The 14,330-nt window shown below is 38.8% G+C and overlaps 1 protein-coding gene across 1 annotated transcript in view; it reads left to right on the forward strand.

Moving 5' to 3' along the window:
- The window catches only part of SPTBN5 (spectrin beta, non-erythrocytic 5), a 98,448-nt gene that overhangs the window by 71,231 nt on the left and 12,887 nt on the right, over positions 1 to 14,330 (forward strand). The window contains exons 45-56 of the mRNA XM_084520933.1: positions 64 to 226; positions 2,113 to 2,301; positions 3,310 to 3,387; positions 4,872 to 5,044; positions 6,121 to 6,211; positions 6,847 to 6,993; positions 8,286 to 8,423; positions 8,961 to 9,217; positions 9,391 to 9,577; positions 12,561 to 12,773; positions 13,151 to 13,347; positions 13,963 to 14,167. Coding sequence (XP_084377059.1) covers positions 64 to 226; positions 2,113 to 2,301; positions 3,310 to 3,387; positions 4,872 to 5,044; positions 6,121 to 6,211; positions 6,847 to 6,993; positions 8,286 to 8,423; positions 8,961 to 9,217; positions 9,391 to 9,577; positions 12,561 to 12,773; positions 13,151 to 13,347; positions 13,963 to 14,167 — 2,038 coding nt within the window. The remainder of the gene's footprint in view (positions 1 to 63; positions 227 to 2,112; positions 2,302 to 3,309; positions 3,388 to 4,871; positions 5,045 to 6,120; positions 6,212 to 6,846; positions 6,994 to 8,285; positions 8,424 to 8,960; positions 9,218 to 9,390; positions 9,578 to 12,560; positions 12,774 to 13,150; positions 13,348 to 13,962; positions 14,168 to 14,330) is intronic.

A 14,330-nucleotide genomic window follows, 5' to 3' on the forward strand; every position in this document is an offset into this window, starting at 1 on the left:
TGCAAATGGGGAGGGGACAGGAACTAGACAACTCTGTGTTGGCTAAAGCACATTCCATTGCAGGAAGGAAAAGCTGGCGGCCTCGTATCAATTGCAGAAGTTTAACTTCGAGATGAAGGAAATGCTAGATTGGATCCAAAACATCAGAGGTTTAATGGAAGCAGGAGGACTTCCTAAAAGTCTAAATGAAGTTGAAAGCATGATTGAGGAGCATCAGCAGAGAAAGGCAAGTATCATTCTTGCTTTCAATTGAATATACTGGGAATTCTTCCTTACAGAAATTAAATGCTGCAGACAGCAAGATTGTACTGCATGTGTCTGTCAATATTATGGTAAGACAGTTTTCAGTAACAGGTTAGTGACAGAAGTCACCTAAGAACTCACAGAACTCTATCCCGTGAGCTATTTAACAGTTGACAGGTCTGTAAAAAGTCCCAAAATTTCCTCTCACCTCTTCTGCTGTCCAAACCTGTAGGTTAAAAGCTGATTCAGTCTCAGTGCTGATCTCTTTACTCAGGTTACTTAAAAGTTAATTGCAATCTAGCTTTGAGCTAGATTTTGTGATGCAAACTCCATTTGCCTCAGAGGAAAATAAAACCAGCATTGACTCACATGGGGCAGTAAATTACCATTGGATGGTACTACGTTTTCAGTTATGAAACATTTCATGTCCCAGTACAAATTACCACACAATCATTTGCAGACTGATTTGGCTAAAATTTTTGGTGGATTTTCTAAAAGGAGTGCTATTGTTAATTAACCTTAGAAAAAATGTTACTTCACTTTTTCACAAGCATCATTGCTACCTTCCAGCTTTTGTGTTATATTTTCTTTGCAGTTATGTTACCTTTTCTAAAAGGCATGTTCCCAGAATCATGTCTAATATTAATGATGAAAATCCAGTGCTTTGTGGGTCCCATCACTAGCATAATTAGTTTGTAGAATCTATTTCATTTTTCAAACCTGAATTTAGTATCAAATACCTGATGCACCCTCCTCTTTCAGTCTTCTTTTTATTAACAATTATTTCTCATGTCACAGACTCAGCAATTTTAGAAACAATAGAAAACACTTGAGGAAAAAAAAAAAACAAAGCACTGATGAAATGTATTCTAAATTTAGGTAGTAGCAAGATCTAGGTCTTTAATATCTGTTAGTAAAGGAATCCCTTTTTTCTAAAGAGATAGTCACACAGTAAAAGGCAGAATCCAGGGAATGTATTCTTTTGCACAGGGTTGACTAAACTAAAATTATAGGCATGACAAGAAAAATGGATTTATTTCTTATTCAGGTTAGTGGCTCAAACTATAGTCCTTAGGGGAGACTGCAGTTGAACACCAGGTACTAATCTAAGTTTTTTTTTAAAAAAAAAAAAAAAAAAAAAAGTACGTTACAGCCGTGTAGCACCATCACCACTCTCAAAAAAATCCCCAAAAGGAACTGTTCTAATTTCAGACATTTAGTAGTCCATGCCATAATTTTTAAGATGGTTTATGAGTTAATGTATTAATTCAGTACATGGTTATTTTTATTTTCAAATGGTTTCCATCAGGAATTCCATACTCAATTCATAGGTCTCATAGTTGCTTTTAATGCTTTCACCTCAGGGATTCAGTATACAGGCATAACTCATTCCTCAGACCAGGTGAAAAAGTTAAATATTTAATTTTATCACCATGAAATGAAGTAGAACAGTGTCTTTAATGTAATAATCTGATGCCAATTTATTTGGCAGGAGGGCAAAAATTCTAGATACTGTTTGTCTCATAAGAACCACCTTTATGTAGGAAGACTCAGTGGGGTATACAGTATTATAGGTGTTCAAAACTGTTTTCATTTACGTGACTATTTTCCGATCTGTTTCTAATTTAATCCCAATTTTGATTTGCAGGAGACCAGTTGTTCCTAGAGCAATAAAGTCATTTATTGTCCACATTTATTTTCTCTTAGGCAATTCTGTACTCTTTCAGTAACATAGCTCAAACATGAATGATTTTCCATACAAATATTAGTGTTGGAAAGTTACAGTCTATATTCTTCCCCTTAAGGCCTGTATTCTGAATACTTGGCTTTCCATAAACCCTTGACATCAACCTTAGTAATATATTTTAGGAGGAGATTGAAGCACGAGTGGAAAGATTCAACTCTCTCAGTAACTATGGTCAACAACTTGCCAGTTCTGGTCACTATGCAACCCCTGAGATTCACCAGTCCCTTTCCAGACTACAGCAAGCCTGGTCTGAACTGATCAAAGCATGGCAGGAGCAATATGTAAAACTGTTTCAGGCACAAGATTTACAGGTGAGTAAAATGACATTCTACAGGGAATGCACATCCCAGTGACAACTTTCCTTGGTATAAACAGCACATTTATAACATGAGATTACCATCTATTGGGGATGAAATTATAATACCCAGTGTTTAACACTGGTTTCTGGAAGGCTTCTGAAGGCACAGGATTTTTATTATATGTTTAAATTCCATCTTTACAAATCAAAAAAAGAAATTTATATGGAACATGTGCTCATCTGCTTTTCAGAAGTTAAAAAACTTGGCAAAATTAGGTCAAACATTTATGTAGTTGAAAAAAGGCATGTACTAAAAATAGAATGTCACTATCCTACTAAATTCAATAACCTCCCCCAAAACATGGGTGGAGTCTTGTATTTTTAAAGAATTATTTGAAGAAAAATATAGCATGGACAAAATAATGTATTTTTCCCTGGCCTTTTTTCTAACATAAGAACTGTCTTGGCTGCAGTTTTCCAGAAACACATCCCTGAAATAATCATCTCACTTTACAAAATTTCTGCCCAAATAACTTGTTGGCAAAAGTTAGAAATAACTGAAACAGAGATCTTACAATGGGTAGATGTCAAGTACCTTAAATAACAGCTTGTCCTACTAGTCCCATCTAAAAAGCTTCATATATATGAGAACTCAAACCATATGGTAAGGGCTGCTTTTAAGCTTATGTATTACATTCTACTTAACTTCAGGCCATGTTACAGTACTGTTTGCTGGCCAGTTACCTTACACAGCACTCTCCCTACGGTATTAGCAAACATGCTACAATTACTTGTATTGTATCCAATGTCTTAGACAAACAGTCATATTATAAAAGAGAAGTCTACAATAATAGTTGTTACGCGCATGGTTTTGGCAGCATCTAATGCTTATTGCCATCCAGCATCCAGTGCTGTGTGGTTAATTTTTGCAATTGCCCTAGCAGTTTAGGGTTTTTTTTCAGTATACTCTGCCCAAGTCTACTTTACACCATGTTTATGACTGCTTTTTTTTCCTATACAGAAATTCTATGGCTATGTGGAACAGACTGAGAGCTGGCTCAGCAGCAAAGAGGCTTTCCTAGCCAATGAAGACTTAGGGGTAGGTGCTCCAAGAAATGATAATGTTCTTAGGCATCAGGCTGGAACTGGGAGCTGTGAAGTATGATGATGTGCTCAGAACCTTCCATCTTCTGAAGTTACTGTTTGGTCTTGATGATCTGGGATCAAATTTCCTTCCTCAATACTTTACACAGGATGGGTTGCTCAGCCCCAAGAGTAATTAACCAGTCTGACTGCTCCTATTACAGAAAGAAAATAGACTGTGTTTCTCTTACTGAATATATCTGGCCCAAATAAATTTACTAGCGTTGTGCAGGTTGTCACCCCTGTCACTGCTGACATACCTAGTGTAACTCTAAATTAGATTCTTCAGGTACCAGTAACAGTGCAATAACTGGAACTACAGACTAAGGCATGGGGTGCAAATGCAATAACTGGAACTACAGACTAAGGCATGGGGTGCAAAAACCATGCAGGATGCTGGATATAAACTGTGATGTTTTACTCAGTACCTTGTATAGGTACCAAATCAGCTGTCTGTGCAGAAGCTACAATTACATCTCAGAGTTCAGTGTAGACATAATTAGTACAAATGGTAAAAAAAAAAAAAGCATGTAACGCTATTGGCTGGTGTCTGTCTCTGTAAGTTTCAGCCTGGAGGTATGTATTTACAGTCCCTCCATTGAAGTATAAGAGACTTAGAAGGAGCCACCCATTTTTCCAGTCATATTTATCTCAGCAATGCAAAGAAAGTACTCAGTAATTTCTCTTCCAATGACTTGTGTAAGCACCCAGAAGTTTAGATGTTTTTCTGACCCATTTGACATGACCTTTGAGACAATGTTTCTTCCGGAGCTTTATAGCTTTCTCTAGAGCAGAGATAAAGCAGAGTTTATTAAAGTAACAACATTTTGACACTGATTCTAAAATTAAAAGTGCAAGGGGGTGCTAAAAAAAAAAAAAAAAAAAAAAAAAAAAAAAAAAACTCTTGAAGCTTTGGACACACAAATGTTACAGGAAGTTAGAATGTGTTTGTCTCTAGATTAACTGTAATGGCAGACACCAGTCCTCAGATTCAAATCTGGATCTAAGCTCTTCCAAATTCCATGATCTGAAACTGAAGCTCTAATTTCAATCTCTTTCTGTGACATTTTTTCACATAACTTTGATGTCAGTTTGGCATCCCATATTTGCTGTCAAAAATAGCATCCGTCACAAGATTGATTTATGAGTAGGTGATCAGCTTTATCTTCCAAGAAGCATGAGATGCTCTATGAAGCACAACAGTAAGCAGAAGCAGCAAAGCATCCAGTGTTTTGTTCAGTTTTGACCCTGAAATGATAGTCTCAGACCATGCATGGAACATTTAGGCCCCAAGATTCCATGCCAAAAAAATTCAAAGGCCAATACGTTTTCTTGACAGCTTGCAAATGTGGGGTAAATGCCATTTAGCTTCTGCATTATCAGTGGTAGATGGAATAACTTTGACTGAAAGCAGCTTCTCTTTGTTGAAATTTCATCCAGGACTCATTGTCTAGTGTGGAGAGCCTACAGCGGAAACACATGCAGTTTGAAAAATCCCTGGAAACTCAGATGGAGAAAATTGATGAGATGGCTTCGTTTGCTCAGCAGCTAATTCAGAACAAGCACTATGACTCAGACAACATCACCAACAGATGCCAGGCCGTTCTGAGGAGGTGAAGTAAAACCCTTCCCATGTCTGCCACCCTTCTCGTTTGCAATGAAATTCTTCCAATGTGACTCTAATATATCCAAATGTTGTAAGAGAACCATAAACTAGTTTGCATTTACTTGACTTTCCACTGCAATCTGTGATCTTGCAAAACTGGCTTGAGACTAGTTAATGTTTAGTAAGAGGCTTCCAAAATAAAGTTAGGCAGAAGGGGGATGAGATTCAGAAAAAGGCAGTATTCCTGTAATTCTGTACCCTGGCTGGGCCATAGGGACAGTGCTGCAGACAACACACGGAGGCCTGCTGTGCCATTAAATATTTCATTGTCATTAAATACCATTGAGAAAGGTCATTTCATACACAACTGCTTTTTCACTGCTCTAGTGGGTTGATCTGAAAGCCCTGCTCAAATTATCTTTTTAGGGCATTTTGCAGTTCTTTCTGATTAGATCTTGGCCTTTTGTATGAATTACTTTATTTTTCCTGGCATGTTGCGTAGTGTTCATCTTAAACAAATACTAGCATTGGAAGTAGTTATGTTCATTTCTATGGTAGATGAAGAGATGTATGTAAAATTTACAGAAAGAAATTAGAAATCCTTTACAGTGAAAGCAAGCACAGAAAATTATTAATATGATCAAACTATTTCATGCCTGTCTTGACATGAATAAAGTGCTGCAGGTCCACATTTGGAAGAAAGATGAAAGGATGTCGTAGCTTTGGCTTGTCAGATATTTTCAGTGACAAATACCATTATACCCATAGGCTTTCCATATAGAAACCAGCTGACCTTATGTTCAGTTGTCCCCTGAAAGGCAGTAATGTGATTCCTAGATGCAGGTATCATACACACAGAATTTGTGCATACTTTAAACATATTTATCTGCTAGTAATCAAATTCCTACAGTGTCCTGAGCATCTTCTCTGACAGTCTGAATCATAGAAGGCTGCATATTATGGACAGTTCTCTCTTAGACACCAAGTGTTAGATCATGTGTTTTTTAGAGATAAAAATCAAAAGCCAGTATACTATCTAAATCACTCTGTGGCTTTTTCCTCACACATCTGTCTTCCTTTCAGAAAAGAGAAACTGCTGGAGAATGCTGCTGCTCGCAGACATCTGCTAGAGGAATCAAGGCTTCTGCAGAAGTTTCTGAAGAATTCCTATGAGGTACAATTACACAGGATTCACGGTATTCTGGTTCTTAAAACATACTGTGCTGCATAGGTCTGAATCCCTGAAGGGATTTACTGAGAGAAAAATCAAGGAACCAAGTCTGGAATTAGATTATATTGGAAAATATGAAGATAAGAGTGAAGGAATATTTTTCACTTTTCAAGTCACAGCTTCCCTCCATTTGGAGCACAGCAAAATCTGTAAGAAATAGGTGCTTAATACAAAATGTGCCATTATATCATAATTCATGGGAAGAGACATGTAAGTCCTTTTCTTGTGAGATATAGATGGTAGGGTAGAAATAGGGAGGTAATTGCCCTTTCTTCTGTATATACACATCTGTGCACACACACTTTCTCACTCTATAGGAAATATCTCGTGGAGGCAGATCCATTTCCAGATGACTGGAAAACAGAGGTATAGGAAAACAGATGCTGGTAAACAGAGGTGTAGGAGTTACCTCATCGTGAAAAACACGAGGAGCTTAGGGAAGCAGAATCACAGAAGGGCAACTCGTTTGTGTCCCCACTCACTAATCCTGTGTTTTATACATGCTAGAGGAGAGCCTGGCAGGTTGGAACTGAGACATACTGAAGTTCTTTACTATTTCTGTTCTTTCCCCTCCGAAGGTGGCTGCCTGGATCAATGAGAAGAACAGCATTGCCCAGGATGATAGCTGGAAGGATCCAAGCAATCTACAGACCAAACTTCAGAAGCACCAGGCTTTCCAAGCAGAGATCATGGCCAATAGGAATCGCCTGGACTCCATCAAATCTGTGAGTGAATCGTAGAATCATGAAGGTTGGAAAGGACCTCTAAGATCATCTAGTCCAACCTTTAAACTAGTACTAAAGTCCACCACTAAACCATGCTACTAAGTTCTAAATCTACACGTTTCTTGAAGACCTCCAAGGATGGTGACCTCCAGAAGCTGGTTGATGGCAAGGCTGGGCAGCTGGTGTGAAAGACTATAAGCAGACTGAGTTAGAGATCTCGAACAAGCAAGGGGAAATCATTGTCCCCCTCACTGATGTTGTTCATTCTGTCTTTGAGGAGGTTGGGAAGCTTGTTCGTTTGGTCTGTCAAAAAATTTGTGTGCCCACAGGGTTCTTTCAACTTATCTGTTAGTGTTTAATGTGGGTTTGTTATCTATATTCACTGTGCATGCAACGGAAGGAGATAGGTGCTCTCGAGTGATTCATTCCACTGACTTTAGAAACTTCTCTCTGGTGTGAATCACACTTTGGAGGTATATCTGTTTCTTTCCAGCAGGGAACCTAGGTGATTGGATGCACAACTTCAACAAGTCAGATAAGCTGTATCCAACAGAAAAGATCAAGACAAGTTTTCAAGTGTTGCCTTTGCAGAGGCATGCTAGTAGAAGAGATATGAGGGAAGTCTGACAAGCTTTGTCAGATACTTGGCAGAAGCTGCGATCACATGATAAGTTTGGAAGGACAGACTGTTACATGTTTATTAACCTTATTCTCAGCACAGTGCTTACTAGCTGTATTTTGCAAGAGATAACTAAGCATTAAAGGTAGAGTTCCTCATCATACTCACCTGTGTCCAGTATTGCAGAATCCTTTATGTTTAGACAACACAGACATGATAGGGGGACTAAAGGGTGAAACTACATCCATCTAAACTAGAGATTTTACTATCTCATGCAGTGGTTCACTTTTTTAGCATGCAAGAAAGGGAAAAGAAAGGGCTAGGTGGCTGGACAATCTCAAGCAATGATCATGGAATATGGCACATCATAAAAAAAAAAAATCATGGTTGCAAACTAGGATCCCTGCCAGCTTTTAAGCAATGTAGCTGTTGCATAACGAAAATTCTCTTTACCCTTTAGATGTCTTTTAATATTCTTCTGGCATTTCAAATAATTTTAGAGGTTATTACCTTTATCTCTTTTTCTTCATCTCTGCATCCTCCTTATGTCAGAAAGCGATGGCTGCAGCTGTCCTTTTACATAGCTGTGCCAGTAGACTTTGTTTGTTGAGGCAAAGGTGATACATTGTGATATATTCAGCAAAGGAAGAAAACTTGGTTCTCTCTGCTGTAGGAAGGGGAGAAGATGCTCCGTGAGAAGCACTACGCCCCTGAGGCCATTCAGTCTAGGCTACAAGAAATGGAAGAGCTATGGGAGGAACTGCTAGCAAGCTGCCAAGAGAAACGGGCCAAGCTGCAGGATACATACAAGGTAATGCAGGGGTGCCATTGGTTGGGTCTTTGTGTCATTTCCAGAGGTAGCATGGCTGCCTTGCTACACAACCTTACGTATGACTGAGTCACTTCAGATAATCACTTGATTCATCGAGACCATCAGAGCAAAGAAACTAGCAAGTGTGGACTGAACAAATGGAACTGGGGGAAGAACTGGGGATCTCTTGTGAGGGGAAAGGATTTGTAGGCTGTGTTCCTTTCTGCTGCCAGTTTAGACCAGGATTTAGATCACTGATTCTGTGAAATGGCACCCTTTTAAGGTACTGTGTCCATCGTTTGTATTTGTGCAACACAACACAAGTAAGATTAGCTCTTGGTGTTCTCTGCCTCTGTATCTGTATTCACTGTGACTGAATCCTCTTCATTTGGGCTGCCATCATTATCTGGGAAAAGGTCACTGAGCACTGGGAAGTTTTTCTGTATTTATATGTGATTCTTACCTAGAGGGGCTGAAATTGTATGTTGTATTATATATCCTAACAGTTTAATTGGACTTTGTCCTGCTTGTCCCCAGGCCCTTCATTTTCAGCGGAGTATAGAGGATGTGGAAAAATGGTTGGAAGATGTGGAAAATGAGTTGAAAGCACCATATAGTAGCAATGATCTGGTGGTTCTGAACAGTCATCTGAAGAAACAAGAGGAACTGGAGGAAGACATTGCTGGCCATAGGGACCGACTACAAGAACTTGTGAACACAGCTCAGGAGTTCCAGCAGCAGAAACATTTCCTTGCCGATGAGCTAGAAGATAGAGTGGATCAGCTGGTGCAGAGGTGTGTTAGTGCCTGGCCTGTCTCCTGCTATTGTTTACCTATTTTTCTCAGCCTTCTTCTTCCATGCATCGTTTTTTTTTTTTTTTCTTTCTCTATATCATTCTGAAAAGAACCTTTTGCATTCGTCCTGTACTACTCTGCAGTCCTCATTAGGTTCTCTTTAAAATCTGCAGATACAAAAGTCTACGTGATCCTCTGCATGAGAGACGTGGGAATTTGGAGGCAAGCAGACTTCAATACCAGTTCTTACAAGATGTTGATGAGGAGTTAGCTTGGGTTCATGAGAAACTCCCCATGGCATCCTCCAAGGATTATGGCCAATCCCTTGCAACTGTTCAGAGTCTACAGGAAAAGCACCAGGTAACATCATAAAGAACCATGCTCAATCTTTAGAAGCAAAGAGAGAAAATTGGAATTCAGTTTGCCTCTGACAAACTTGATCTGCTGTGCTTTGACTCGCAGGATTCATGATGCCAGGGATAACTTCTATCCTTGGCTGGTAATAGTGATATTTTTTTGAAGGCTATGTCTATGACAGCATGTGGGATTCCATGCTTATCATTGCAGAGCTGTAGGGACCATACTGTATGCTTTTCTGTGGACACATTGGCACTTTCTGCAAACTGAGTTCAAAAACTGGCCGTTACAATGTGAACTAGATTTTGTGAACTGTTGTGCATACTAGCATAGCCTCTTTGAGTAACAGATGTCCTAATAAATATGCTAAGAAGCTTGTTAAGTACATCCAGGCAAACTCATTGCTCAGATGTCTGAGGATGAGCTCACAGAAAAACATCTCCTCCCCACCACCACTTCCCAGCTCCTTCTCCTGTGGAGGGAGGGAGTTAACAGGATGATAAGATCCTTAGCTGACCTTCTTCCCAGTGGTAACTTTCAAGATAGCTGCTGAGTTATTTCACAACGTTTAGATGGGCCATCAGAGACAGCAGTGCCTGGAATGCTGTCATCTCAAATACTGTTAAAACAGCAACTACCTTTCTAATCGTTTTTGAGTAAGGAGCATTGTCTCTTGCAAACACGAGGTGGAGAGGAAAAAAAAAAAAACTGCTAAAAGTTTCCAGCAGCTATTGGTATTTAATATTAGCAAATGACAGCCCATTTAAGTGCTAGTTCAAGTGCCAGTGGGGAAAATCTGCAGTAGCACTGGGGAAGACAGAAGATCTTACAAGGAGGAAGTGTGCATGTATGTATAAATAAATATTGTAGGCACAGGCATTTGGTGCAATCTGCATGTCTAGAAATAAAACTCTGAACTTTAAAAAAAAAAAAAAAAAAAAAAAATTGGAATGCCCCCAGGGTAAAAGGTCAAGACTGGTACAGGTGGCATACTAGGGCAAGGATGAAGTCTCTTTAAAAGTAGATTTATCCTAGGTGTACTCACAGTTTAATGAAGAACTGTAAAATGTTTTAAATGTGTCTGCCAGAACATTCCGGTCTAAGACCTGTGGGTATATTCTGAATTGCTTGAACCTTCTTAGTATCTGATGTAAGTTTTCATATTTGTAAAAATTCTGCATTTAAGCGAGATGCAATTGGTGACTCTACAATTAGACAGTAAGAGCAAAGGCTTGTTTCATCATGATTACAAGTATGCATGTTGCTATGTGGGTAATTACTCCTGAATATTATGGGTTTATTTACCTGTTAGGGAAGTAGGCTAGGTTTATGGAAGGAAGGAATGTTTGAGCTGTTTTAATTTGAGAAAATATTTGGGGTAACTTAGGGAACAGTGGAGGTTATGCTTTAGGCTGCAATTCTTTGTGTTAATTGGCCAGGTCTCAAAATATTTCAATAAACTTTGAGAATGAGAGATACAAACCATAATACCATTGTATAACAAAAGGCCATTTTGCTTTGTATTCTCCTGGAAGCAAGATTAAAATCTAGGCTTTAAATCTGAATCTTTTAGTAGTTAGTCTCTAAACATTTATTTATTTTTTATTGTTGGTTTACAGGCAAACAAATGTCAGAGGTAACATATTAGTCAAAAATTAAATGTGCTGTTAGTTCCACCCTCTATTCCCTCTATTGTTTGTCTTATTGAGCTTGATTTGTAAAATCAGTCATTGGTTTGTTACCAAAAAAGTGATAGTGCATGAAATGTTCCAGTGTAAAAAAAAAAAAAAAAAAAAAAAAAAAAAAAAAAAAATTACTGTTCTGTGTGCATTTGCACACAAGTATAACATACATAACATAGCTGCTTGGTTTGGAAAACAAAGTTTCCACTCACTTCCCCACCACCCCTTTTTAAAAATTCCTTTTGATATAAATGCAGTGCTGTGAATACGTATTCCTAAATGTTCAACTGCAAAGTTGTTCTTCACACTGCTAGCTTATTATTAACGCACAGTACATGATGTTTTATAATGTTTGCCATTGGATTCTGTTCTGCTGGGGTCAAATATGGTGTCACTTTTCAACAACATAGTGGCTGTCTTGAAATTAATAGGGGGAAGTTAAAGGCAAGATTAGAATCAGAGCTGCTTGCAGCCAAGCCTGATACTTAAGTTGAAAGAGCAGCTCCTCTCCCCACAGGACATCTCTTCTACATTACCACAACACTGCACTCTGACTCTGAAACCACCTGCTTTATAGCTGAGAAAATTAATAGAACAATTATAGAATGCTGGGGTTTGCTTTGTGTTCAAGGTGCTCGGGCTTAGTTAGCCATAGAATGAACGTCCTTTCACATAAAAATTGAAGGCATGGTCCTTGCCCACCAAAGATCATATGAAGGGGTATACAGAAGTATACATATGGTTTTGAAAATCTACTAGTCTTCAAATGTTAATTTCAAATAGTCTTTGAGAGCTGGTTCAGGTAATTTTTCTTCTTTCCTTGTCCTCTTTCTTGGCTGTCCGTTACTATGCATTTCAGTAGTGCTCACAATGGCTGTTAGGTAAAGCTGCATCTTCTAGAAAGGTCCTGGGAAATGATTTATACTGCTCAGCATATACATAAATCATTTGTTCTTTAGACATGTTTTAATTCAAGAAATGTGGTGTAATGTGAGTGAAAGTGGGTATATTTCAGTGGAATGTACAGGTAAGAGGTTTGTAGTTAGAATCTCTTCCCTCCATACTCTGAGGTGGGTACATGACAAGGTCCAAATTTTGTGGCTAAACTTGCTTTCTTTTATTGCTCCTTCACCCAGAAAAACTCTTCCACTCCCATTCAGAGTATTCAATCAGACTTTGCACATCTGACCCTTCTTTGTGTTTAGAAAACAGATTTATAATGGAATTGCACAATTACATTATCTGATAGAAAAATCTCCATGGCTCTCATTTTTGTCTGTCATTTTACTCTTTACTTTTTCCAGAATTTAGAGAATGAGATAAGCAGTCGGGATGCTTTGACCAAAGCAGTGCTCAGTACAGGGCAGAAGCTGGTGAGGGGAGGCCACTCAGCCTCTCACAAGATTATGGAACATATGAAGGAGCTTGAGACTTCTGTAGAAAACTTGAAGGCAGAGGCTCAAGAGAGGAGACAGCGGCTCATGCAGTCATACGAGGCTCATCGGTTCCTGACTGAGGTAGGGATGGTTTGTAAGAAACTTCTTTTCGTCTTTATTTGCTTAAAAAGAGAGATACTTGTATTGCTGAGTGGCTGCAAGTGCTGAGATAGGAGCAGAATTCATACTGTTCTCATTTTTCATATCTGGTAAATGTGGATACTATAGAAAACTAACAGTTGCTTTTGCCACATAACTGCAATTATGCATAAATAAGTAACCATAAGTATTGGGTTCTGCGTACGTATTTTTTGAAATAACATCTGCTAGATCAGAAGGCATCTAAGCTGCTTTTTGTTTTGACTGATGTGACTCTTTGGGTACCAATGCTTTCCAGTTTTCTTTGTCTTTACATAAATTGCAGTTGTACATAAGCTCATCCCTGTATTTTTATACAGCTACTGGAGGTGGAGGCCTGGCTGGCAGAGAGGAGCTTCATTCTGGAGACCTCTGATTATGGAAAGAATGAAGAATCCACCCAAGCTTTACTTCGTAAACTTGAAGCCACCAAGCTGGACATGGAGGGTTTCAGGCCCCGGATTGAGAAAGTGCAGGAGACAGGTGCTCGCTTAATAAACAGCAACAACCCAGAGAGGTAGGAATGCAAAAACAGGCTTCTGCTCCAGGTCTAACAAAAATTTCTTTACAGAAGCTAAATATGGAAAAGTTCGTCCTTTAGTAGCTGTTTGGCTTATTCAGAAATACAATTTAAAATTTAATACAATTTACATCAATCCCTCCTTCACCACCATTACACACTTTAAGCCCCCCAAAACGGTTGATGATCATTTTAATGTTTTCATAACTGTTGTTTTTTCAACAACAGGCCAATTAGTACCAATCACTATCTTTGTCCACTATCTACTCTAAGGAACTGTCATCTAGTTCTCAGCTGAACTCTGATTATGTGTAACCATAAAGGTTCAGCAAGCACTGTGCTTGAGAAAGGAAATGGACGTTCTTGATAGTTCATTGTTTTTCATTTCCAATTTGCTTTTGTGTCTGGGGAGAAGGAAAAGAGCGGTGATTCATGTAAGATACTTTAATTTCCTTAACTAGTTGGTTTTCATGTGTTGGTGTAACTCACTCCATGACAGTGTCTGATCTCTTCTGTATTTTGAAAGTATTGCAAATCCAACCTATCAGAAAAGACAGTGTTCAAAAAGAGAAGTAAAACAAAGACATACCTTCTGATTCTTGTTTTTTGCAGTCCAGCCATACTTTCAAAGCTCCAGAGGATCCTAGGAGACTATCAGTCTCTCCTACAGAAGGCTGAGACCCAGAGAAAATGCCTGCAAGAACAATTCCAGCTGTATCAGTTTGAAAGAGAATTCCAGCTGGTGGATGCCTGGCTTTCCAGTAAACAGTCTATAGCAGAGTCCGATGACTATGGGCAGGACTTAGATGGTGTTGAGGTAAAAGAAAGTAAAAGGTGTTGCATGCATTGTGTGGCAAAGCAGGAATATATTTGCTAAAAAATTGTTGTGTAGCTGCTGAACATGAAACATGTTAGAGTGACAAAAACTAAGCAAACCAGCGTTCTCTGCAGTAAGGACTCAGACTGGTTGCTATCTGCTT

The sequence above is a fragment of the Aythya ferina genome, assembly GCF_964211825.1.
Source record: "Aythya ferina genome assembly, chromosome: 5".
NCBI classification, from domain to species: Eukaryota; Metazoa; Chordata; class Aves; order Anseriformes; family Anatidae; genus Aythya; species Aythya ferina.